The sequence below is a fragment of the Mastigoproctus giganteus genome, chromosome 12 (genome assembly GCF_048544385.1).
Source record: "Mastigoproctus giganteus isolate SK-2022 chromosome 12, ASM4854438v1, whole genome shotgun sequence".
NCBI classification, from domain to species: Eukaryota; Metazoa; Arthropoda; class Arachnida; order Uropygi; family Thelyphonidae; genus Mastigoproctus; species Mastigoproctus giganteus.
This window is the reverse complement of record NC_143586.1, coordinates 163,164,934-163,191,308: the sequence shown is the minus strand read 5'-3', so window position 1 is coordinate 163,191,308 and position 26,375 is coordinate 163,164,934. Positions and strand designations below refer to the sequence as shown.

At 38.2% G+C, this 26,375-nt stretch overlaps 1 protein-coding gene across 1 annotated transcript in view; it reads left to right on the top strand.

The window, feature by feature from the left end:
• Hou (GID complex subunit 8 homolog protein Houki) overlaps positions 1 to 26,375 on the top strand; it is a 99,640-nt gene that overhangs the window by 36,909 nt on the left and 36,356 nt on the right. Inside the window, exon 2 of the mRNA XM_090385992.1 lies at positions 7,540 to 7,659. Coding sequence (XP_090242118.1) covers positions 7,540 to 7,659 — 120 coding nt within the window. The remainder of the gene's footprint in view (positions 1 to 7,539; positions 7,660 to 26,375) is intronic.

The following is a 26,375-nucleotide window of genomic DNA, read 5'->3' as shown; positions in this document are numbered from 1 at the left end:
AATATTTTTTTGTGAAAAAGTATCTACAAAAGTGAATTTTTTTCACATAAAAATATGTGAAAAAAAAATGTCACACAGCTAGGCACTGAGTCCACTAGTTCACGAAAGCGTTCAACAGGTATTTCCATCCATGCTTGCTGCATTGATGTCCATAATTTCATCACATTCCTGGGTGGAGGATCCAAAGCTGGACCGGACCTTTCCACAGTATCCCAAAGATGCTCCACAGCGTTCATGTCCAATGAACAGGGAGGCCATTCCATGGTGGTAAAATTTGAGAAATGCAGTTTGAACCATGTTCTAGTCATCACAGCTCTGTGGGGAGGGCATTGTCCTGCTTGAAGAGTCCATTGCCCTGTGGGTGCACAATGACCATGAAGGGACGCAGATGATCTGCAAGGATGGACGCGTAACCTGGACTGTTCAGAGGTGTGTCTAGATGCACCAGAGTTCCCAATATGTGCCAGTTGAACATGCCCCAGACCATTACCGACCATTCACCTGCCTGAACAGTTCCTTGTTGACATGACGGGTGCATAGCTTTGTGAGGTTTCTGCCAGATATGCACCCTCCTGTCCACTCGAAAAAACTGGAAACAGGACTCATTTTGGACCAGGAGCCCCGTCTCCAATCATCTAAGGTCCAGTGCTGATGTTCTTTTACCCAGTTGGGGTGTAGAGTTCTGTGTGTGGAGTTAGCAATGGGATTCTAGTTGGTCGGCAGCTCATGTAACCTATTGTGGCTAATGATCACCTGATGGTCTTGGAGATGTTTCTGGCATCTGCCTTGTTGAAGTCGGTGGTGGTTTGTGCCCCTGTTGCTCTCCTGTTGGCTGAAACAATGTGAGACAGACGTTGACAGCCACATTCATCCACCACCTTTCTCTGCCCACAGTGCTGTTCGTGCTGAGATGTTATTCCAGAAATGGCATATTCCTGATACCTCATGATACTGTCAAACGGGGATAGTGATTTTATACCACCTCCACGATAGAGTGACCCATGCATCGGGCACCCACTATCCACTAAGGCACGAGACCCTGTCAAGGAGGTGGCTTTAAGCCAGTTGATATAATCATACTGATGTTATATGATAATATGAAGTTGACTATCATCCCTCTTTCAAAGTCGGTTAACTCACGACGTTTATTCATACTGACATCAAATTACTGTCTATGTGAATGCAGTGTACCTATATACCTGTCAAGCGGTGGGTTCGTCCACTAGTGAGAGGGGTGACAGCGTCTTGTTGTCCAGGAACCAGGTATCCTATGAATTCTGTCCTTTCAGTGTATATGCATTTCAGATCTCTTTCTGGTGAAGCTCTGGAAATGTCTTTGAGAGCCAAGACTAGATAGGAGGGTTATTGTTATAAACAAAACTTTGACTCACCATTTCTGAATAGGGCAACATCTACAGCAGTATCTTTCTCGAAGCAGTTATAATCAGTAATAGAACGATAATGTATCATAATCAGTAGTAATGATAGAACAATCCAAATAGAAATCTACAGGCAGAAAAACTGCAGGTAAACTAATGTTTGAAACTGTGCTTCATTGGTAACCAGTCCTGTGGCTGTATATGATATAAAATACATGTACATACTTTGTCATGGAAATTTAATTTCAAATCCAATGCCTGGGTTTAAAAAAAAAAATCTTGCTTTTTTTTCTGATAAAAAATTGCAGTCTGCTTTCCTCCAGCTTTCCTCTCAGAATCCATAAATAAAATATCCAGTATTTCTGCTGGACTAGCTGGAATTTATCATATCATGTTAAAAGAGGTAATAAAAAATATGAAATGCACTACTAATATGCTGTAACTGTATCTTTTCAGAAAGATACTTACTTGCTGCAGCTCCCAAGTCTTGGAATTGTCCTAGCTTTTTGAAAGTCAGCAGGAAAGGATTAGCAGTACATTATGTATTTTTTTTATTACCTGTTTTTACATTATATGATAAATGCCGGCTGGTCCAGCAGCACTACTGAATGTTTTATTTGGGGATTTCAATTTAAAAATTCTAATGACATAAACAACTGGTCTCATGGGGAGGGGGGGAAGGAAAATTAGAAAAATTCATTGTATAGAGTTCGTGAGTTTTTTTTTTTTTTTTTTTTGTCCTCGCCTTTTTCCATTATTATATGGAGTTTTGGCATGCAATTTTTACAGCCAGATGCCCTTCCTGGCCCCAACCCTCCCCTTTATCCGGGCTGGGAATATGTGGTGATCATTCCCTTACCTGCCGCATCCTCCGTGAGTACTAACAAAAAAATCACATACAGTACAATGTGTTGTAAATTAAGACATTTCAAACATAGTCAATATAAACATATTGACTGTTTGAAATTCAACCAAATCTTGTTAGGAATCATCATCAGCCATTTTAAATTCACTGCAGAATGAAGGCCTCTCCAGCAACTTTACAGTTCCTTCTGTTTTGAGCACTGGCCATCCATTTACTACCCACAACCTCATGAATTTCATCTATCCAATTCCGCCTTTGGCTTCCAGGTTTTCTTCTAGCTCCTCTTGGGTACTATTCTGTTATTTTCTTAATCCATCTGTCATCATGTCTTCGACCTATAGTTTGCTGCCTAATCCATGTGTTTCTCTTCTTATCTAAGAGTCTGATTCCCAATATAATTCGTTCCATTCTTTGCTGTGTAGTTCTCAGCTTCTCTTCCATTCGTTTGGTGAGTGCCCAAGTTTCACTTCCATAAGTCATGGTGGGGAGTATACATTGGTTCATTATTTTACATTTCAGACAAACTGGGATATTGCTCTTCAGTATGTGACTATATTTCCTGAATGCTATCCATCCAAAATTTATTCTTCTCTTGACTTCCAGCTATTTATCATTATTGCAGCTAATAACTTGTACCAGATAAGTATATGACTCCACCTTTTCAATTATTGCTCCTTCAATCATTATTTCCCCTTTCTGTAGCATACTTGTACATCATTACTTTCGTTTTAGCCATATTCATCTTTAGTCCAAAATCCTTACTAACTGTGCATAACTGATTAAGATTTTCCTCTAATTCTTTGGGACTGTGGCTTATGACCACAATGCCATCTGCAAATCGTAAATGGTTTAGGTACTCTCCATTCACATTGACTCCTTTCTGCACCCAGTCTAATCTTCTGAAAGCTTCCTGAAGGGCAGCAGTAAACAACTTCGGAGATATTGTGTCTCCTTGTCAAACTCCTTTCCCAATTTTAAATTTACTACTGTCTTTGTCTAGTCTAATAAAGGAGGTAGCATTCTCATATATTTTCTTCAAAATCATAATATGTGGGGTTTCTATGCCTTGTCTTTCCAGTTCCTGAAACATTGCATTATGTTGTATGGAGTCAAATGCCTTGTCTTTCCAGTTCCTGAAACATTGCATTATGCTGTATGGAGTCAAATGCCTTTTCATAAACCACAAATGCCAGGCATAATGGTGTTTTATATTCATTTGCTTTCTCCGTTAGCTGTGATATTACGTGAAGGTGATCCATAGTTGATAATCTTGTCCTAAAGCCAGCTTGCTCTTTCGGTTGATTCTCATCAAGTATTCTTTCTAATCTGTTAGTAATGACCCTTGTGAACAACTTGTAGATGTGGGATAACAAGCTAATTGGTCTATAATTTCCAGTTTTTGATTTATCCCCTTTCTTATGCAGCAAAACTATGTGATTGCATTATTCCACTGCTTAGGTGTCACACCTTTTCTAAGGCACTTTGTGAAGAGCCTTGCCAGTTTTTGTGTTATGTCTCTTCCTCCCAATTTTAACAACTATAGTAACTTCATCTTCCCCTGGGGCTTTCTGATTCTTCAATGCATGTTCTACCTCATCAGGAAGAATATCGGGTATGTCGTATGTGTTGCCTATTTGCAATGTATATTCCCCACTGCTGGCATCATTCCCTCGCTCCTTGTATAATTCTCTATAGTTGTCTTCTGCTATTTGAATTATGCCTTCTCTGCTATTTATAAGTACACCATCGCTATTCTTCAGTTTCAGTATCATTTGTCTTTCTGTATTACTGCTCATGGCTGCTAATTTAAATCCTTTGTTTTCCCTTAATGCTTGTTCTACTTTTCTTGTGTTAAATCTTCTTATGCCCTCTCTGAGTCTCTTTCTAATGGCTTTGCATAACTCAGTATACTCAATATTTTCCTTGTCAATGTTTATATTGCTCTTCATTTTTCGCCTTCGGTTCATCATAACAAGTGTTTCTTGACTAATTTTTCCTTCTTTGGATTTCTTTTTCCCTATAGGTTTCTTGGGCTTTATCACTTTCAGAAAGTTGTAATATTTCTCGTCGATATCTTGGTCCTGAGCAGTCTGCAGAAGCTCAAACTTGTTAAGTTCCAGTACATACTGCTTTTTCTCCTCTTCTGTTATCTCAAAGACCTTTGTATTATTTACTCGAGTCAGTTTTTATCTTTCCTTTCCTACATCTATATCAAGTGTACATCTTACCATTCTGTGATCACTTCCAACATTTACCTTAATTCAGGACAGTAACATCATTCACAATATACTTCTGTTAGTGAGGATGAAGCGATTTCATTAGTTGTTAATCCATTTGGACTCTTCCACGTCCACTTTCTGTTCACCCTTTTCTTGAAAAAAAGTGTTCATTACTGACAATCCTTGAGATTCTGCAAATTCCACAAGTCTTTCGCCTCTTTCATTTCTTTCACCAATTCCAAAATTTCCTATAGTTCCCCTTTCTGCACTGTTTTGTCTTTTTCCAACCTTAGCATTGAAGTCCCCCATAATAATAGTGTAGTGGGTTTTCTGCTCATCTAGAAGACTCTCAATTTCGGTGTACATTTCTTCAACCTCTTCATCATCATGGCTCGATGTTGGTGCATAAATCATTATAACCTTTAGCTTGTACCTCTTAGAAATCTTGAGTATTATTCTTGACACCCTTGGTGATGTACTTGTGAATTCCAAAATGTTTTTTAAATGTTGTTTGGTAGGAATATAGGGAAAGAAATAGCAATAATTGTGTGTGTACTAAAAAGATGATAAATACTAATGAATTTTATAGTGCTAATGGAATGGCCAACATAAAAAAAAAAAACATGTCTGAGAATAGCACAGGATATTAATAAAATTTAATGAATGAAAATTAAATTGGTATGGATTTGAGACGAGTTGAATTGTATTGAGGTGACGATTAAAGCAGAAGTTAATGTCTGCAATGCATTCATAAGGAGACATCTCGTCATGGCTTAATCTAGATGTTGAAAAGTCTTTGATGTCATTTGCAGTTTGTTGTCTTTCATTCTTTTGGCTTGTGAAGCCAGTTACTATATTAATACAAAACTCCCTTTATAACAACATGTCTTTAGTTATCGAAAAAATATATATGTTTAGATTATTACTAAAACAATCATCATCAGCCATTTTCAAACCACTGCAGGGTGAAGGCCTCCAGCAATTTTCCAGTTCCTTCTGTTTTGTGGCCATCCATTTACTGCCCATGAATTGTTGAATTTCATCTGTCCATATCCATTGTCTTCCTAGTTTTCTTTTAGCTCCTTTTGGGTACCATTCTGTTATTTTCTTAGTCCATCTGTTGTCATGTCTTTGAGCTGTGTCCTACCCAAGTCCATTTCAGTTCTTTGGTTTTGATAAGAACGTCCTTTACTTGAGTTTTCTGCCTAATCCATGTGTGTGTCTCTTCATATCTAACAGTCTGATTCCTGATATAATTCGTTCCATTCTTCGCTGTGTAGTTCTCAGCTTATTTTCCATTCTTTTGGTGAGTGACCAAGTTACACTCCCATAAGTCATGGTGCGGAGTATACATTGGATCATTATTTTATGTTTCAGACAAATTTGGATATTGCTCCTCAGTATGTGACTATATTTCCTGAATGCTATCCATCCGAAATTTATTCTTCTCTTGACTTCCAGCCATTTATCATTTGATTGAAAGTTGATTGATAGCTTGGTATTTACCAAGCTAGTTTTAATGTTTCGTTTTAATTATATCTCATATTGTGAATGCCTTCACAACGAGTTTCCATGGTATTGCACTACCTCAAATAAGTAACACTTCACCTATTGAGGAGATTATTGTTACTCATTCTTGGCAGATATCACCACACAGATGGCCCCTCTTTGGTGGGTGTGTAGGTACCCAGTTGTTGCAATAGTGACAACCCAGTTATGAAGAGATGCCTGATGATGTGTGTGGTTTAATCTAAAATGAGAGATGCCTGATGATGTGTGTGGTTTAATCTAAAATGAGAGATGCCTGATGGTGTGTGTGGTTTAATCTAAAAGATATTTCTTGGCTAAATGCCTAAGAATATAAAGGGGTTTATTTATGCATGGGTAATGGAAACACATCATTTCTACTACCAAGGTAGTTTTAATTATATCTCATGTTGTGAATACTTTCACAACAAGTTGCCATGGTATTGCACTACCTCGAATAAGTAACGCTTCACGTAATGGTTGGAAAAACTTCAACTATTGTAACCTTTTCTCAGCGCCAGCACCCAGAAGGCACTGTTTCCAGACTTTTTGGTCCCTCTTGGCGGGTGCCTGATGATGTGTATGGTTTAATCTAAAAGATATCTCTTGGCTAAGAGTATGAAGGAATTTATTTATGCATGGGGGTAATGCACATGAATCATTTCTACTACATTGGTAATAAATTATGTGTGCATTACCCATGGATAAATAAATTCCTTCATACTCTTAGGCATTTAGCCAAGAAATATCTTTCAGATTAAACCATGCACACCATCAGGCATCTCTCATATTATGGAGTTTCAAAACTGGTGTGCCACTATTGCAATAACAGGGTACATAACCACCCACCCAACAGATGGGGGCCAAAAAAAAGATTTTTAAAGGTGCTGTCTGGGTGATGGTATCCGCTGAGAATAAGTAAATATAGTCTTCTCCACAGGTGAAGCGTTACTTATTCGAGGTAGTGCAATACCATGGCAACTCATTGTGAAGGTATTCACAATATGAGATATAATTAAAACGATGCATTAAAACTACCTTGGTAGTAGAAATGATGTGTGTGCATTACCCATGTGTAAATAAACTCCTTCATACTCTTAGGCATTTAGCCAAGAAATATCTTTTAGATTAAAACCACTTACACCATCAGGCATCTCTCATATTATGGAGGTATACTTCATGACTGGATTGTCACTCTTGCAAGGATACCTACCCATCGACCGAAGAGGGAAAAATAGCCTTGAAAGCCTTGCTTAGCATTAGTCATTCTAAAATTGGTTTGACCCATGATATGATATCTAAGAATGCCTCTCTGAATTTAAAATGAGGATCCAAAATATGGGAAAATCCATTACACAGTATGTGTTCACTCTAGAGCTTGCCAGCTAAGGTGTTAATTTCTTTAACTGACCAAAGAAAAGAAAATTATATTTATTTTTGTTGAGTTAGTTTTTTTTTAATTTTTTTTATTTTTTGCAAATTGAGAAATAAGTTTGCATCTCAACACAAATACTTTTAATTTAACATTTTTTTCCTCATCCATCTCTAGGATCAGGAGTTGGTGAAAAACAAGATGAAATTACAAAGGAAGAATGGTTGGAAAAACTTCAAGATTTGCATATCCAGCGGATGGATACAAATCGCCTGATTATGAATTATTTAGTAACAGGTACAGTTTTTACCTCTTAAATGATTTATGATGATAATTTTATCTCATGTTTAAGTTGCATATTAAAATCTTTGATAAGCAGAATATAGCTTTTTATTGATTAGTTCAATTATTGAAAATTTCTAAATAGTATTATAGGAATAGTTTACTTGAAAATTTGATTACTGTATTGGCAAAACTAATATTCCATTAAGTTATATAGGTCTTGAGGTTGTCACAGACATTCTCTCAGATATGCCAGACAAGCTGTACTTGCTACCTGGGAGTCTAAAATGCTGATGGAACTGATATTCGGGTGACACTCAAGTCAAGTGGACCCAATTTCGGCGAAGCCCGGACGGTATGTGACAGCCAAATTCTCTGCTTGCACCTTCACGATGGTGGGACTGTTAGTAATCCTGGGTATAACCTCCATGCACAAGTACATGGTGGGTGACTACCCAGGTGTGAACCAACATAAGAGGGCCGCCTCCGTAGCCAGGTGGGAAGGAGCAGCAGTGCGTAGCACACGCCTCTTGATTAGACCGGGGTTCGAGCCCATCACCACCAAATACGGAGCATGCGGCAAGGTCAGGGAATGACCACCGTACCGGAGCAATATGGCCTTAGTTGCTAATGCTCCTAAAAACCAAAAAATAACAATAATAACAACACGCTTCTTGATTAGATTGGGCTTCGAGCCCATCACCACCAAATATGGAGGATGCGGAAAGGTCAGGGAATGACCACCGCATATCCCGGAGCAATATGGCCTTAGTTGCTAATGCTCCTAAAAACCAAATAACAAACAAACCAACGTAAGCAGGGGTCAAGGTGTGGTGCCCAAACCACATGGAGGAACGCCGCCCCTCTATGTTACCAGGCAGTACTAGGTGGTAGATGACTCTCATCAACCGGTGCAATACCACCACTTTGCTTATTGGAGGCTTGAAGTGGTGGAACCCATGTTTAGTCTCTAGAGCTAAGTTCCGGTCAACCCTTCCCTATCTCTTCCATCATGCAGTATGATTGATGACTTTTGAGGTTATGATGAACATTGTGGCGAGATCCAATATTCCTTACATTTTAGCATTAGCATTAGTAGAGGCATTTGATGCAAGAAAGCAAGCTTATGCAGCATCAGCCAAAAAAAAAAAAAAATAAATAAATAAAAAATAACTACTTCCACTTCACCCCTCTGTTCGTTCGAAATACCTGTCCAGCTGAGCCTTAAGCTTATTTAGGCTATCAACTTCCACGACAAGGGATGGAAGTCTATTCCACCAACCAACCACCCGCTGGCTAAAGGCAAATTTCCTCACGTCTATTCTACATCTGTCTTTTCTCAATTTGAATTTATGCCCTCTCAGGTGATTATTCTGAGCAAGAGGAAGAATCTCATCAGCATTGATTTCGAGGGTACAGCTCTAAAACGGTGTTCGCAGGCCGGCTGCTAGTTAGTACACTGGACCGAATCTATTGGTAACTCTCTAGGAGGCTTCCGGATCAGCTAGTGTATAATTGTGCTACCTCTACTCTGCCAGATAGTGACTGGAGGGAGTCCGAGTAGTGTGTATGCGGGGAGCATTGTCGAAGCCACGTTATGTCAAGGATCTGGGTATATTCTTACCATGTGTATGCCATATCCAAAAATTTCATTACTTCTTCTTACTATTGAATACACCATGAATTGTCAAACTAATAGAGCAAGCTTATCTGCGAAAAGATCTAAACCTCCCAAGCACTTCCTAATTCATTTCACAAATATACGTGGTCTCAATTTCTAATCTCAACGATGTCCATTTCCACTTGCAGTCTGCCAGACCCTGTGTACTTTTTCTGACAGAATCTCAGTTATCAGTTGATTCAACTACTGCTCATCTCAGATGTCCAAATTATTTGCTGTATGATTCCTTTCGCCTCAAAGGTGGTACTTGTGCATATGTCCATTCTGATATTCCCTGTCAGAGACTTGGCAATTTGGAATCTCCTCTCTTTGATCTTCTCTGGCTTAAAATCTCTCTCTACCTCATTGTGTCAAATTCATGTGTAGTACATTCCTCCAGGAATGGAGGAATGTACTACACAACCATCAAGTGTGCAGATGCTTCAACACGTGTCATTTATGCACAAAACTTTCCTCCCCATCAAGCTACTCTAAAGCCTGGCTACTCTACCTGTACCTTTAAATTAAAACAGAGGATGTCTGTTTATGAGAATGACTGTCATAGACATTCTCTCAGGTATGACAAGCTAGGGCTTTCTGCCTATTCTAAAGTGCTGATATTCAGGGGATACTTGTGTTGACTGGATTTCGGCGAAGTCTGGTCGTTCTGGTCTCCCAGAACCATAAGGGGTTGAAATGTGGCATCACACCACAGAAGAGTGTTGCCCCTCTGGATTACCAGGCATTGCTACGTGGTAGATGACCCATCACTTTGCTTATTAGAGCTTGAAGTGGCAAAGCCCATGTTTGGCCTTCAGAACAAAGCGCTCCAGTAACCCCTGATTTCTTCCATTGTACAGTATGATTGATATCTTTTGAGGTTATGATTGGCATCGTAGCAAGATCCAGTCTTTCTTGCATTTCAAGAGTGCAGCTCTAAAATGGCATTTTCAGGCTGGTCACTCTCTAAGAGACATCTGGATCAACTAGTGTATATAATCTTGCTGCCTCTACTCTGCCAGACAGTGATTGGATGAAGTCCAAGTAGTGTGTATGTGTGGGGGCATCGCTGAGGCCACGTTATGTTAAAGAGTTGGGTCAAACTAATAGAACAAATTTATCTGCAAAAAGATAAGATCTAAACCACCCAAACAGTTTCTGGTTCATTTCACAAATGTGTGTGTGTGTGGCCTCAGTTTTAATATGGATGATGTCCATTTCCACTTACAGTTTGTCAAGTCCCGCTTACTTTTTCTGACAGAATCCCACTTGTCAGTATTCAACTGCTGCTCATCTCAGTTGGCCTAATTATTCATTGTACAATTTCTTTCACTTCAAAGGTGGTACTTGCTCACATGTCCGCTATGATATTCCCTGTCAGAGACAGTAATGTGGAATCTCCTTTTTTTTTTTTTTATCTTCTCTGGCTTAATCCTTTTGTGGTCCAGCATTATTTCTCCAGTCCTCCCATTCCTGTCCAGCACGAAAATGAAAAAAAAAAATGAATATTGAATATGTGCTCTTCAAACATTATTTATTTTTTAGTTTATATGAGTTTTTTTTTTTTTTTTTTATGAGAACCCCAAACACGAGAGGTATTAGAACCTATAGTACTTAGTACCGTGCTTGGGTTGGAGGTTGAAAAGACGAAAGAAGATATTTGTTGACATTGGACTTGAACTTCTGTAGATTGTAATTTTCAGGAAATACGTATGAAGGAAGGTTGTTCCAGAAAACGGCAGTTGAATGAATAAATGAGGAAGATGAAAAGTTGGTTCTGTGGGTTTGAAGCTGGACAGTAAATGGATGTTGACTGGTGGCGGCACGTGTTCGGACTGTTTTGAAAGAGAGAGCGGGAATTATAGAAGCCAATTCAAAAGAACAGTGCCCATGGAAGTATCTGTAGAAGAGGCATGCAGCAGAAACAGTACGTCTATGAGAAAGTGAGTGGAGAGACTCTGTTAGAGATGAATCATTAATTAACCTAACTGCCCTCTTCTGTATGGAATCAAGAAGCCTGAGAGAGGTTTTGGGGGCACCACCCCAGATGTGGGAACAATATTCCATGGCAGGACGGATTTGCGATTTATACAGAGTGAGCAGCTGTTTGGAAGAAAAGTAACGCCGAGAGCGAAAGAGAAAACCAAGTTTTTTAGATGCAGAGGAAGCAATATTTGTAATATGCTTGTGCCAAGAGAGATTAGAAGTCAGGGTAATCCCCAAAAGAGATATATCATTTTGCCTAGAAATCGGAGTGTCACTAAAGATAAGCATAGGAGCAGAAGAATCCTTTTTGCGAGATATAAGACAAGACTGAGTTTTAGAAGGGTTGAAATCAACTAAATTGTCTTTGCCCCACTGGAGAATTACCTGAAGATCGGCATTTAAGGAATTGGCAGCAGCTTTTCGAAAACTTGAAGCTGATTGAGCAGGACAAGGTTTCTCAAAATGGAAAGTTGAATGCAATGTGCTATCATCGGCAAAACTATGGATAGGATTTCCAGTCAATGGAAGAAGGTCATTGATATACAAGAGGAAAAGAGTGGGGGAAAGAACTGAACCTTGGGGGACACCAGCATTAGTGGAGAAGTTAGAAGACAGAGAGCCATCTACCATCATCCTCAGTGAGCGATCAGAGAGAAAACTGGATAACCAAGTACTAAAAACAGTTGGCAAACCATAATAAGATGGAAGCTTGTTTAGAAGACCTTTATGCCAAACACGATCAAAAGCCTTTGAGATGTCAAGAGCAACTACTTGTGTTTCACCGAACCTTTCCATTGAATTAGTCCATAAATGGGTAACATAAGCCAGAATATCAGCAGTGGATCGACACTGACGGAATCCATACTGGCGATCGTTGATCAGACGGAAGGTTTCTAGGTAGTTTAAGAGTTGGCGGTTAATTGATTTCTCCATTACTTTAGAAAGAGTAGAAGTAATTGCAATGGGACGATAATTGGATGGGAGGGATTTGTCACCCTTTTTAGGAACTGGCTGGATATGAGCAAATTTCCAAGCAGAAGGAAAAACACCTTTGGAATAAGAAAGTGAAAAAAGGCGGCAAAGAATAGGAGTAAGTTCAGGAGCACAGGTTTTGAGAACAAGTGGAGAAATACCATCAGGACCTGGAGCCTTCTTAGCATCAAGATTCATCAAAATCCTTCTGATATCCTTTTGACGGAAGACCACAGAAGGCATTGAATGGAGCATGTTAGGAATGGTGGGAGGTGTTTTACCAAGATCATTAATACATGAGCTGGAAGAAAAATGGGATGCTAGCAGGTCAGCTTTATCCTTGGCTGAAGTGACAACAGAACCATCTGGTTTGGACAGAGATGGACAAAAGTTGCGGCCAATAGCTTTGGCAAGAGACCAGAATGCTCGGCTACCATTAGGGCAAGAAGCAAGTTTTCTACTCTTAGCCTGTTCAAACTCTAGTTTGGACTGATTAATAACTGCTTTACAATTGTAGCTAGCTTTGGTGTAGGCAGAAAATGAAACTGAAGAATTAGAAACAAGCCAATTACGATATGCAACATTCTTCTCATGGACAGCCTTAGCACATTTGTTGGAGAACCAAGGTTTAGATAAAGGACGAGATTTTAATGTGGAGTGTGGGATAAAGGATTCCATTCCTGCAAGAATAATTTCACTGACACGATCTGAGCAAACGTTGACATCAGAAGTTTTGAAACAGTAATCAGACCAAGGAAAAGAAGAAAAGAAGTCTCGCAGGTCATCCTATTTTGCATTCTTGTAATGCCAAACAATACGAGGTTGGGAATAGCCATGAGATAAAGGTTCCATTGGAGAAGAGACAATCACCAAGTTGTGATCTGAAGTGCCTAAAGGACCTCTCACTTCGACCTGGTACTTAGAAGGGTTGTTTGTGAGAAAAAGATCAAGCGTATTGGCTGTATGATTAGGATTGTCCGGTATTCTTGTAGGTAAATGAACAATCTGTGCTAGGTCGTTAGTAATTGCAAAAGCCTCAGCATCTCGACCTGCTGGGTCGGTGTAACTAGAAAACGGAAGCCAGCTGGAGTTGTGAACGTTAAAATCACCAAGGAAAATTACCTCACTGTTAGGAAAGTTGGACTGGAGAAAGTCAAGTTGCAAAGAGAGGAAGTCAAAGAGCTCCAAGTGATTAGTGGAGTTGGGAGAACGGTAGAGACAACAGATGAATTTGACACAATGAGGTAGAGAGATTTTAAGCCAGAGAAGATCAAAGAGAGGAGATTCCAAATTGCCAAGTCTCTGACAGGGAATATCAGAACGGACATATGCCCAAGTACCACCTTGAGGCGAAAGGAATCATACAGCAAATAATTTGGACATCTGAGATGAGCAGTAGTTGAATCAACTGATAACTGAGATTCAGTCAGAAAAAGTACATGGGGTTTGGAAGATTGCAAGTGGAAATGGACATCGTTGAGATTGGAATTGAGACCACGTATATTTGTGAAATGAATTAGGAAGTCCTTGGGAGGTTTAGGTCTTTTCGCAGATAAGCTTACTCTATTAGTTTGACAATACATGGTGTATTCAATAGTAAGAAAAAGTGGGGAGGACATGCTGTTTGAAGTAATGAAATTTTTGGATATGGCATACACATGGTAAGAATATACCCAGATCCATGACATAACGTGGCTTCGACAATGCCCTCTGCATACACACTACTTGAACTCCCTCCAGTCACTATCTGGCAGAGTAGAGGTTGCAAGATTATACACTAGCTGATCCGAAGCCTCCTAAATTGGTAACTCCTAAAGAGTTACCAATAGTTTCGGTCCGGTGTACTAACTAGCGGCCGGCCTGTGAACACTGTTTTAGAGCTGTAACCGCGAAATGTAAGAAAGATTGGATCTCGTCACGATGTCCATCATAACCTCAAATGTCATCAGTCATACTGCTTGATGGAAGAGGTGGGGAAGGGTTGACTGGGTGATTGTTCGGACTGCTTTGAAAGAGAGAGAGAGAGAGAGAGAGATATATAAGACAGGACTGAGTTTTAGAAGGATTGAAATCAACGAACATCTTTGCCCCCCCACTGAAGAATTACCTGGAGATAAGCATTTAAGGAATTGGTAGTGGATATATGAGAAGTTGAAGAGGTTTGAGCAGGGCAAGGTTGCATTCCACCATCAAACTGGATGGTGGAATGCAACGTGCTATCATCAGCAAAACTATGGATAGGATTTCCCGTCAGTTGAAGGAAGTTGCTGATATGCAAGAGGAAAAATTTTATTGGGAGAAAGAACTGAACCTTGGGGAACACCAGCATTAGTGGAGAAGTTAGAAGACAGACAACTATTTACTGTCACCTGCAGTGAGTGCTCAGAGAGAAAACTGGATACCCAAATAACAGTTGGCAAACCATAAGATGGAAGCTCATTTGGAAGATCTTTATGGAAAACATGATCAAACGTCTTTGAAATGTCAAGAGCAGCTGCTTGTTTTTCACCAAACTTTTCCATTGAATTTGTCCATAGATAGGTAATGTAAGCCAGAATATCACCAATGGATCGACACAGACGGAATCCATACTGGCAATAGTTGATCAGATGGAAGGGTTCTAGGTAGTTTAAGAGTTGGCAGTTAATAGATTTTTCCATTACTTTAGAAAAAATCGAAGTAATTGCTATGAGATGATAATTGAATGGGAGGGTTTGTCACTCTTTTTAGGAACTGGCTGAATATGAGCAAATTTCCAAGCATAAGGGAAAAAACCTTTGGAATAAGAAAGTGGAAAAAAAGGTGACACAAAACAGGAGTAAGTTCAGGAGCACGGGTTTTGAGAATAAGTGGAGAAATACCATCATTACCTGGAGCTTTCTTACCATCAAGATTCATCAAAATCCTTCTGACCTGCTTTTAACAGAAGACTACAGGTGGCATTGAATGTAGTGTACTGGAAATGGTGGGAGGTGATTTACCAAGAACATTAATACACGAGTTGGAAGAAAAATAGGATGCTAGCAGGTCAGCTTTATCCTTTGCTGAAGTGGCAATAGAACCATCTGGTCTTGCCAGAGGGTGGGAACAGAGATAAACAAAAGTTGTGGCCAATAGATTTGGCAAGAGACCAAGAATGGGTTCATGTGACTAGAAAACGGAAGCCAGCTGGAGTTGTGAACATTAAAATTACTACTTCCAGATCACTGAATATCAGAATGGACATATGCACAGCGAATAATTCAGACAACTGAAATGAGTGGTGGTTTAATCAACCAATAACTGGGATTCTGTCAAAGTACATGGGGTTTGGCAGACTGTAAGTGGAAATGGACATTATTGAGATTAGAACCGAGACCACGTATATTTGTGAAATGAACACTTTTTGCAGATAAGTTTGTTCTATTAGTTTTACAATTCATGGTGTATTCATTTTTGTCCACAATGTTAAGATCCTTTATTGTTTCAGCTGGCATTTCTCTAGGTGGCATATTAAATTCTGCTACTCTTTTTTTTTTTTTTTTTTTAACCTTCTTACAACCTTTTCTTGAGTCTCATGCAAATGTCCTTTCCTATGCAGATGATAAGATTTTTGCTATGTCTGATTCTCTTCTTTGCAGCTGTACAATCCCAATTTTTCCTTTGACACAACAAGAGTTCTCATTATATCTTAAACTAATGTTACAATTGACCGTTCCAAATCAGGAGCCTCCGTAGCCAGGTGGGAAGGAGCAGCAGTGCGTAGCACACACTTCTTGATTAGACCGGGGTTCGAGCCCATCACCACCAAATACGGAGGATGCGGAAAGGTCAGGGAATGCCCACCTCATATCCCGGAGCAATATGGCCTTAGTTGCTAATGCTCCTAAAAACCAAATAACAATAACAAATAACCGTTCCAAATCTGATCATCTTCAAACCACCTATAAACCTGTTCCTTTTTGATTTTGGTCTCTTTAGAGTCTGAAATGATTTCCTAATTCCTTATCATTGAGCTCCTGAAAACAAATGTTTCTGGAAAATTCTGAGCTTTTTTTTACTTAACATGCCAAATTGTGTTTAATAAATAGTTTTAATTGCCCTAAACTTATATTAAGATTTAGTAGATTGATAATTTGATATTTAGCTTATTTTTGAATTTATCTACGAATTTAATGTTACAACTTAATAGTCATAGAATCATTGTTATTGGTGATTTTTTCCCCAAATCACTGTTAATGGCTCTATGAATTTTACTAGTTATGTTATTAGTGTAACATAGTAAAATGACTAATAACGTCTAAATTAGGTGTAGTAGTAGTAATTGCACTATTTAAATTGTAGTAAATAGTTAGTCCAAAGGTTCTAATCGTGTAGGTTAGCACAGTGATGGGTTTAACCTTTTCCCTGTACAGGGGCCATATTCACAGTTAGATTTGTTTTCCGTGCCACACTAAGTGATTTGATAAAAATTAGTGTGTTACATTTTCAATGAAGTGTACTAAACATACACTTTTGCACAGCCACTAAGGTCAAGCAGAGGGCACACCATAATTGGAGTTCCGGAACATTTTAATAAACCTTGTACATACACACACTTCTGATTGGGCATACACACATTTGATACGAAACATAGATAAAAGAAACAGAATTCACGTGACTTCATAACTTCAACGCTCTCACATATTCGGCATAACAAGTGCCACAGTCTTTTAAATTTGTTTATTTCCACATATTTTAGCATTGATGTGTACATGGTTCTTGAAATAATTAACAAAATTTAAAACGCTGTTTTAGTTCATATTCTCTGTGCAGGCCGTATAAAAATTATCCGTGGGCCGGATATGGCCCACAGGGTGTAGGTTTTGTACCACTGGGTTAGCATATTTTTGTATTAATCATTTAGAAAGTCAGTAGCATTATTAGTATTATCTCATAGTTTGTGTGGTAATTTTAAATTAGACTAGAATCATTCTTTGAATCATTCATTCTAGAATCATACTATAATAATGCTACTGACTAGAAAGTCAGTAGCGTTATTATAGTATTATCTCATAGTTTGTGTGGTAATTTTAAATTAGACTAGAATCATTTTTTGAACAAGTGCACCTAAGCAAAAAGCTTAAAATAGTGGGAATTTTGGCTTGGGAAAGCACTGTTGATGATAATTCCTTGTGAATCAGAGCCACATTTAATATGCTAAACAATAATGCATTAAGGGCTTATGCCTCAGGCTGCGAGAGAGTTAGACCATGTACAAGTTAGTGCAACTGTATCATATTAGTACACAGCCCATTCTAGATTAGCAACTTATTTGCAAAAGCAGCATTGTTTAAGTCATATCTCATATTGTGAATACCTTCACGACGAGTTGCCATGACATTGCACTACTTCGAATAAGTAATGCTTCACCTAAAGGAGAAGACTGTGGTAACTTATTCTCAGTGGATACCATCACCCAGACGGCACTGTTTCAGGCCTATTTGGCCCTTCTTCGGTGGGTGGGTGGGCAGGTACCCAAGTGATGTAATGATGGCAAAACAGTTATGAAGTATAACTCCACAATATGAGAGATGCCTGATGGTGTGTAAGATGAATTAAGACTATAATGCATTAAGGGCTTATGCCTCAGGCTGCGAGAGAGTTAAACCATGTACAAGTTAGTGCAACTGCATCATATTAATACACAGTCCATTCTAGATTAGGAAATTATTTGCAAAAGCGGCATCATTTAAGTCATATCTCATATTGTGAATACCTTCACGACGAGTTGCCATGACATTGCACTACTTCGAATAAGTAACGCTTCACCTAAAGGAGAAGACTGTGGTTACTTATTCTCAGTGGATACCACCACCCAGACGGCTACCTACCCACCCACCGAGGAAGGGCCAAATAGCCCTGAAACAGCACCAGGGGGAGCCTGATGATGTCCGAAGTTTCCAAGAATAGGTAACAAGTCTTCCCCCACTGGGGAAGCGTTGCCTATTCAAGGAGTTTTTAGTGGTGTGAGTTGAAGGAGTTACTGTCCCTTTCATTCTTCTACACCGTTTCTTTTCCCTCTTCCACTCCTACTATTACTTTCCCTCTACTTTTTTGCTTTTCTATGTCTAATAGGGACAAGTGGATAGTAGAGTTATTATCCCACACATATACAAAATAGCCCTGAAATGGTGCCATCTGGGTGGTGGTATCCACTGGAAATAAGTAACCATAGTCTTCTCCTTTAGGTGAAGCATTACTTATTGAAAATAGTGCAATGTTATGGCAACTCGTCTTGAAGGTATTCACAATATGAGATATGACTTAAACGATTCCGCTTTTGCAAATAATTTGCTAATCTAGAATGGGCTGTGTACTAATATGATGCAGTTGCACTAACTTGTATATGCTAAACAATTAACACATTAAGTATAGCCCTGATTCAATACAATTAAATTGCATTGAATTTTATAAAGCAGTTTTATAAAATAGCAATACTTATAAGTACCTTTTTTGTGAGGCGCCTCCATAGCCAGGTGGGCAGGAGCATCAGTGCGTAGCACATGCTTCTTGATTAGACCGGGGTTCGAGCCCGTGCCCACCAAATACGGAGGATGCGGAAAGGTCAGAGAATGACCACCGCATATTCCCGGAGCAATATGGCCTTAGTTGCTAATGCTCCTAAAAAAAAAAAAAAAAACCAAAACCGAACCAAACCTTTTTTGTGCCCATATTTTACTGGCACAAAAGGTGATATTGTTGGGCACATTGGTACTAAATATTAAGAATAGCAGATCTGAGGATTTACTTAACAGGTACAGGGTAATGTTGGGATTAAATTTGAAAGTGTCTGCAATTCTGCCCAGACTTGATATGAGGAAGTACATGATGAGAGTTTTGTCAATCAGCTTGGTTCTGGAGAGATTGTGCAAGGCTCGAGGAGCACAATTTTTCTCAGCATGGTGTTTGTTAACTGTGTGTGTGTGTGTGTGTGTGTGTGAGAGAGAGAGGAGAGAGAGAGAGAGAGAGAGAGAGAGAGAGAGAGAGAGAGAGGGTTTTTACAGGGATAGAGACACTTAAATAGAAAGAATGCAAGAAAGAATATTTGCTGATGCTATGGCAATATTAGGCAGATTGAAAAACTGTGGGGGATAAATAGCAAGCACATATGTAAGTGATTCTTGACTGCTTCAGTTGGGACATGCAGCAACTTAGAAAGTAGAGATTACAAAGCCTGCAGGCTGTCCTCACAGAACAATGAAATACATGGACTATGTTATGGCTGGTTAAGAGTAAAAAGTATTCTTGTATGTACACTAATGCTAGGTATATTGTAAAAAGAATAAATTTGAAGTATTGGTTAAGTCACCAATTTGAACATTGTAGGGATATATGAAACATGGTATCATGCAAACATAAGAGATGCAGGATTTGAATATGGTGTGTACAATGTGTACAGAAAGAAGAGACCAGGGGGGGGGGAGTTATGCTTTTGTTTAAGCACATAGAATCTAAGCAAGTGCACACATCAACATGGGTGCTAGTGTGATGTTCATTCAGTTTTACAGTTTGGTTTGATATCAGCCGTGAGAGAACAAAAACAAGAGTAGGAGTATGTTAATAGAAGTAGAAGTATGTAAATAGACAGAGTGGGCCATTCAGTATTTATAGAGGCAAAAGAGGAAGCAATATTCTTGATCTGATTAACAGCAGGGACCCTTTGTGTATTAAAAGTCTTCTGGTTAAATAAATACTAGGTGGTTCTTTTACTGGCAGATTTACTTCAAGATGTAACTACTGTTAAAACCTAAGGCAAAAGGTAGGAAAGGCTTTTTGCTTTCATAAAGGTGATTATAATGGTCTCAACCGATGATGTTGCCAACGGTGAATTCTAAATGGGAAGCATTCATGGTAGAAATCAGAAGCTACTAAGCTTTTTACACAAACTAAGAGCTACTGTTCAATACTAGATCTAAATAGATGTCTGATGAGACTAGTGGCAAAGAAGAAAAATATATAGTATTCATATAAATTATCAGGGGATATAGACACCTACAGTAGGTATAAACCAGCTTGCAATCAAGTTACAAAGGTGGACTAGGCAAGCTAAGGCAGATTTTGGGAAGTCTCTGGTAAAGAAAAGTAGCAAAGACTTCTTATGTAAACACTAGAAGGATAGGGCTGAATCACATTGGTCCACTAGATATTAATGGTATATGTGTTGGTGATCCTGTTCGTGTTACTGACAGAGGAATAGATATTTTGCCTCTACTTTTGCACACATGGAACTGTTTGGAATGGGATTGTCAGAAGTTTATCAAATTCTAACAGGCAGCTAAAAGTTTTGTGATGACTGAGATGAAAGGGAAGAGAAAATGTTGAACCCAAACATAAATAAGGTGCTTAGGACAGATGGGATCTATTCAATTATATTAGAGGCAACAAAAGAGGTAAGCAATCTTTCACCCTAATTATCAGAGCATCCTTGGATTTGAAGAAGGAGTCCTTATGGATTAGAGGTGTGCAAATGTGTCCCCAATTTATGGAGAGGGAGGGATCAAAATGTGAAGTCAATAATTATAGACCTGTAATCTTAACTTCTGTTCCAGGGAAAAATGGTGGAATCACTTGTTAAAGAAGTAATGCAAGACTATCTAGACAGGAATACAACTTACAGCAATCACAGGATGGATTTGTTAAGGGGAGATCTTGTTATTGCTAATATGATGGGATACTGTGATGCCTTAACAAAGGAACTAGATGCAAAAAATAATTTTGACATTTCAGAAAAGCTTTTGATACTGTTCCATATAGAAGACTGCTGTACATATTAGAGCAGTGTGGCATTGATGGCAATTTACTGCTAAGGATAAAGGGATGGTTGAGTGGAGAGGACAGTTGTTATCAATGGCCACTTCTCTTTTTGGACTAATGTTATTAGTAGAGCCCCCCCCCCCAAGATTTTGTGCTTGGCTCCCTGATTATGTGGGTATAATTGTGCAATCAGACACAAATTTATCTGAGCAGAGCAGACAATCTGCTAGGATAGCTCATGGGGTTAATATTATTTCTTGTTTATCCATGATATGCAGGAATTTTTCCAGTAGGGATAGGAGCATCATTATTCTGTTGTATAAGGCAATGGTTAGGCCACGGTTTTATTGCATATAGGGCTGGAAGCCTGATTTTAGGAAGGTTGTTTATCTGTTGAACAGGTGCAGAGAGGGTAAGGAGATTATTGAGGGGAGCAAAAGGAAACTTACCAGGAAAAGCTTCTGTTCTGCAAATTGCAGCATTTGGAAACTAGGCACCTATGAGATGATCTGATTGGGGTGTGTAAGGGTTTCAATGAATGCAGTATGCTAAATGTTGATGGCAGAATGCACACAAGGGGCATTAATTTAAATTGTGGTAGGTTTGTTGCAGAACAGATGTGTGGAAATTTGCTTTCAGCCAGTAGTATAAATTATTAGAAGGATGGACTAGTAATGTGCATTTTTTTTTTTTTTTTTTTTTTTTCTGGCTGATGCTGTATAAGCCTGCTTTCTTGCATCATTTGCTGGAGTGTTTTAAGATTAAATTTACCTTTGCTTTCCATTACAACTATCTGGCTAATAAATTTGCTAGACCAAGCTGGTCTCTAAAGCATGAGGTACAACATGTGCACTCCTCTAATCTAATCATTCAGTACTTTAGCAAAATCAACATTTTATTTGCCTCCCTCATCTGGTCTGGTGTTGTGCTAACTTGAAAAAGATTATTTTGTCTTGTATATTGGCTTCTGCACTGTATACATTCTTTAAATCTAACTTTAACCAGATCTAGAACATTTGTGATCAGATGCTTTGTTTATTCAGAATTTGGTTATATGGAATTTCATGTTTCCATCATAATGAAAAATTTAGCCATTCTTGCCAAATTCTGTAATTTGGACAGATTACCCCTGGGTAATCTGTGTCCAAACCTGAATTCCCTTCAGGTTAGTTAGAATTAAACCTCCTTAATCCCCGTGAATGGGCTTTGGACAGTGGACAAACACCATTTTTTTTTTTTTTTTTAAATTAACAATATAAATATCCTGAACATTGAATAAGAAAGTTTTAACTTAAATAAGAAAATCCTGGTTTGAGTATTTCAATAAAATTTTTGTTTATATAGGCATAAATTGCTATGAAATTGACACACGTGCGCGCGCGCTATCATTTTATGTTATATATTCCTATATTTGTACTCAATGTTTTTTTTTTTTTTTTGTTTGCTGCTCTTGTTCACAGCTGTTGCTATGAACAATGTACGGGTAAGCATGGTTTTTTTTTTTGGAGTTCTAACAGCTTTTGTAGTATTGATAAGATTTAGCACATCGGGGAGGATATATCTGCTATCCCAAAAGGTTGCCTGGGCAACATTCACTATATTCCAAATGTACCGAATATCTCTCCCTGTACCCTTGTTTAAAAACCTGAAATGAGATAATCAGACAATGAAGAGAAGCAGTCTTAATTTCTTTCTTTAATTGAATATTAACTAAGGCAAATGGCAAGGAAATCTCTTTTATCCCCACAAGGTTTAGAGTGCCTTATATACATTACTTCAGTCATAATGGAAAATGGATCCACGTCAATTCATTGTACAACAGTTCAAGTTCAGTGCATGACAATTCACTATATGTGACAAATCAGTGCATTACAGTTCAGTATATGTGACAATTTGGTGCATGTTAGTTCGGTGTATGAGACAATTTGGTGAATGAAATTTTGTTGTATGTGACTATTTGAATACGAAAATTTGGTGAAACCAATTGGTGGTTACAACAATTCAGTGATTATGACAGTTTGGTGTATCACAAAGAGATCGGAAATTTACAAAATCATCGAAGTAAAAGGTTTAGGAAATGAGAAATTTTGGCACCTTAGAAAGGAGAAATGCAGAAATATAGAAAGAAGAAGAAAATGTATTTTTTATCTATTTATTTTGTATAAAAGGATTCATGCCTATCTTTCTCATAGACAGGTGGGAAAGTATGTGCCTATTTCAGTATGACCCCGTTCATATTGTAACACTTTTAATCCAGATAAGATTATTTATTAATTTTTTTTTTTTTTTTTTAACTGAGTAGGTACAGTAACATGTACCTACTCAGTTGAATCCTATTCTTTTCTGGGAGAATGAATTAGTTGAGATTGGAAAGGTGGAAGAAAATTATGGGTGCAGGAACCTTGTGAGAGGAACAGAAATGAAGAGTATCACTGAAAGTTGTTAAAGCCATGTGCTGTTTTAGTAACATGGACTGGTTGAGGGTTATGAATCTGGTAGAAACTCATTTATGCAGAAACCACAGGAAAGGAAAGTTAATGAAGGTAGGTTCCTTTTTCTTCTTCGGAGAACTCTTAACTTCTAAAATTCTGAAATTCCTCCTCTATTCTAGCAACATGGATTTGTGAGGCATGGGAAGTTGTAAGAAAGTTACTGAATGATACAGAAAAAAACAGGTTATCAGGCTGCTTTTTCTATTTTTTTATTTATTTATTTTAAACCTCAGTTTGGTGCAAAAAGAAACACACTTAACTACCATCCTCCATGCTAACAGATTTTTGGCATACCATCCTTTGGTCAGGAGTGTCAAGAACTGCCCTGGGCCCCGATGAAAATGCCTTGCTGGACCCAAGCCCTTTTGTATGTAGGGGACTCCGACTCCAATTCTGAAGCCTACACACTCCAAGGAAGCTTACCTGCCTATCATTTTACATTGCTAACCCATTCACATTGCTAGCCTACTACTAACTTCTTTCAATAAAAACTTTAGCATAGGTTGCAAACCAAATGTCAGAAGATGTGCATTACCCAGATGGCATCCATTAATGATCTCTACTTTTGGTCTCTAGAACAAAATGTGTATTTTCTAAAAAATGCAATTTAATGTAAGTAAAGTGTGAACAATATTCTCTTGTATCCAAGTCTTTAATCTGTCCATGGCACTTTTTTAATAGGATCTCCTAAACAAAAGTAGAATTTGCATTAAAAAAAGGTGAGTAGTATGCTCCATCAAAAATATAAAATATTGAGGAACGGTATTGTAATAACTAAATTCATGATTTACATCATGGCACATTAAAAGTTTGCAATTTTCTATCTTGCTTTGCCATTCACCTAATTCCCATAGCCACGAATTGCCCTTCACTAAATTGTCACGTACAGTGAAATGTCGTACGCTGAACTGTCGTGCAGCGAATTTTCACATATAGCAAATTGTCATGCAAATCTCATTGAACTGCTGTACAATGAATTGTCTTGCAGCGAATTGATGTGATCCATGAAAAATAATTGATTATATGTGAATTGGTAAATCTCAGGATTTACTGGATTATGGACTTCTACGGTAACATGTACATACATATATGCTCCTCGTGTCTGCATGTGAAAAATGTATACAGGGGCTTCTAAATTACTGATAAAATTATAGGGATAGAAAACAAGTAACAAAATTCATATAAACATGTCTTCTGTTGTTTTGTATTGTGAGGTAATGGAGACTTGGCTGTGAATTTAAAAAAAAAAAAAAAAATGGCAGTGGAGTTTTGAATAGTAAAAAATAATAAATATTAAAAAATGAAGAATAAGCAGACATACCCATTAAAATGTTTATTTATATGCACTATATTCTGAATATTCACTCTATCTCCTAACACATTTAGTTAGAAGCATGGGCAGTATACATATACTGTATACTGCCCATGCTTCTGTAGAAACCTGTGCTGTGAACCGTGAGCCTGTTGATATTTAAGGAAGTGCTGTACAAATAAACCTCACTGTTGAAAAAGGAGGTGGATGCTTCTGAAAGCTACAGTGTTTTAGTGCTTTTATTATCCTGTGTTTTATCTACATTGTTTATTGTAATTTATTCATTGCAGTTTAAAATTTCATATTTTATTGTACAGACAGTACCTTTTCATCAGTTTTATCTGGTGTAATTATATCATTCTATTTATTTCATTTATTTGTATCATTATTATTTTAATATAATGCAATGCTATTTATTTATTTTATTTAATAATGGTTGGTGTAGGATTGTGCAGTTATTATGAATATTCCCAACCCCAGAGGCCTATTTGAAGAAAACTGTATACTAAGATGGTATAAAAAAAAAATAATAAATAATATATATATATATATATATATATATATATATATATATATACAGGGTTATTAAAATTAAAGTATCCCTATGTAGAGAGTTCTGGAGCGAGGTCTAAGGCTCGTACTGAAGAGAAATTTGGACAACAGGTACAATAAAGAATGCGCTCACCATTTATTGGAAAAAAATATATATAGTTATAAGATTTGTCATTATATAGCATTGTGGCAATACAAATCACTTGAACAGCACTAAAATTGTTTGATGTGCCCTCCATTCTGGTCATCAACAGTTTCCATTCGAAGAATAGCATTTTCTACAGCAGAACTTAACATGTCAACTGGAATAGCCAGCACATGACATCTAATGCTGTCCTTCAGATATGCCAGAGTTTGGCATACTTCCCGATACATCTGGTTCTTCAAAAACCCCACAACCAGAAGTTGCATGGGATGAGGTCCGGTGATCGGGGTGGCCAAGATGTTTGGAAACAATGGCTGATGAACCATTCATCTGTAAAGTGTTGCCTTAGTAATCTTTGGACACAATGATGGATGTGGGGATTTGCCAACATTTCATATCGCTGTCCAGTGATGGAACAGGTGCGGGGTCCAGTCGGTGTTACCTGTTCAAAAAATATGGCCCAATCATGAATATGGCTGTAAATTCACACCACACTGTCACTTTTGGAGAATGCAATGGGACCTCTTGGATAACTCAAGGGTTTTCTGTTGCCCAAATGCAACAGTTGTGCATATTCACTTGTCCATTTAAGCAGAAGTGGGCTTCATCACTCGAAAGGATGTTCCGTGGCCAAGTGATATCCACTGACATTTGTGTGCCAGAAACTGAAGTGCGTATGTGAAACGAATATCTGCATCACATGCTTAGCTGCTATAGCATGTGCATCTTGTAAGGATAGTAATCCTTAAAGCATTACTAGCCTTACAGTGGAATATGGCATTTCCATTTCATGAGAAACAGATGGCACACTTGTGCTACCACATGGAGATTGACTTA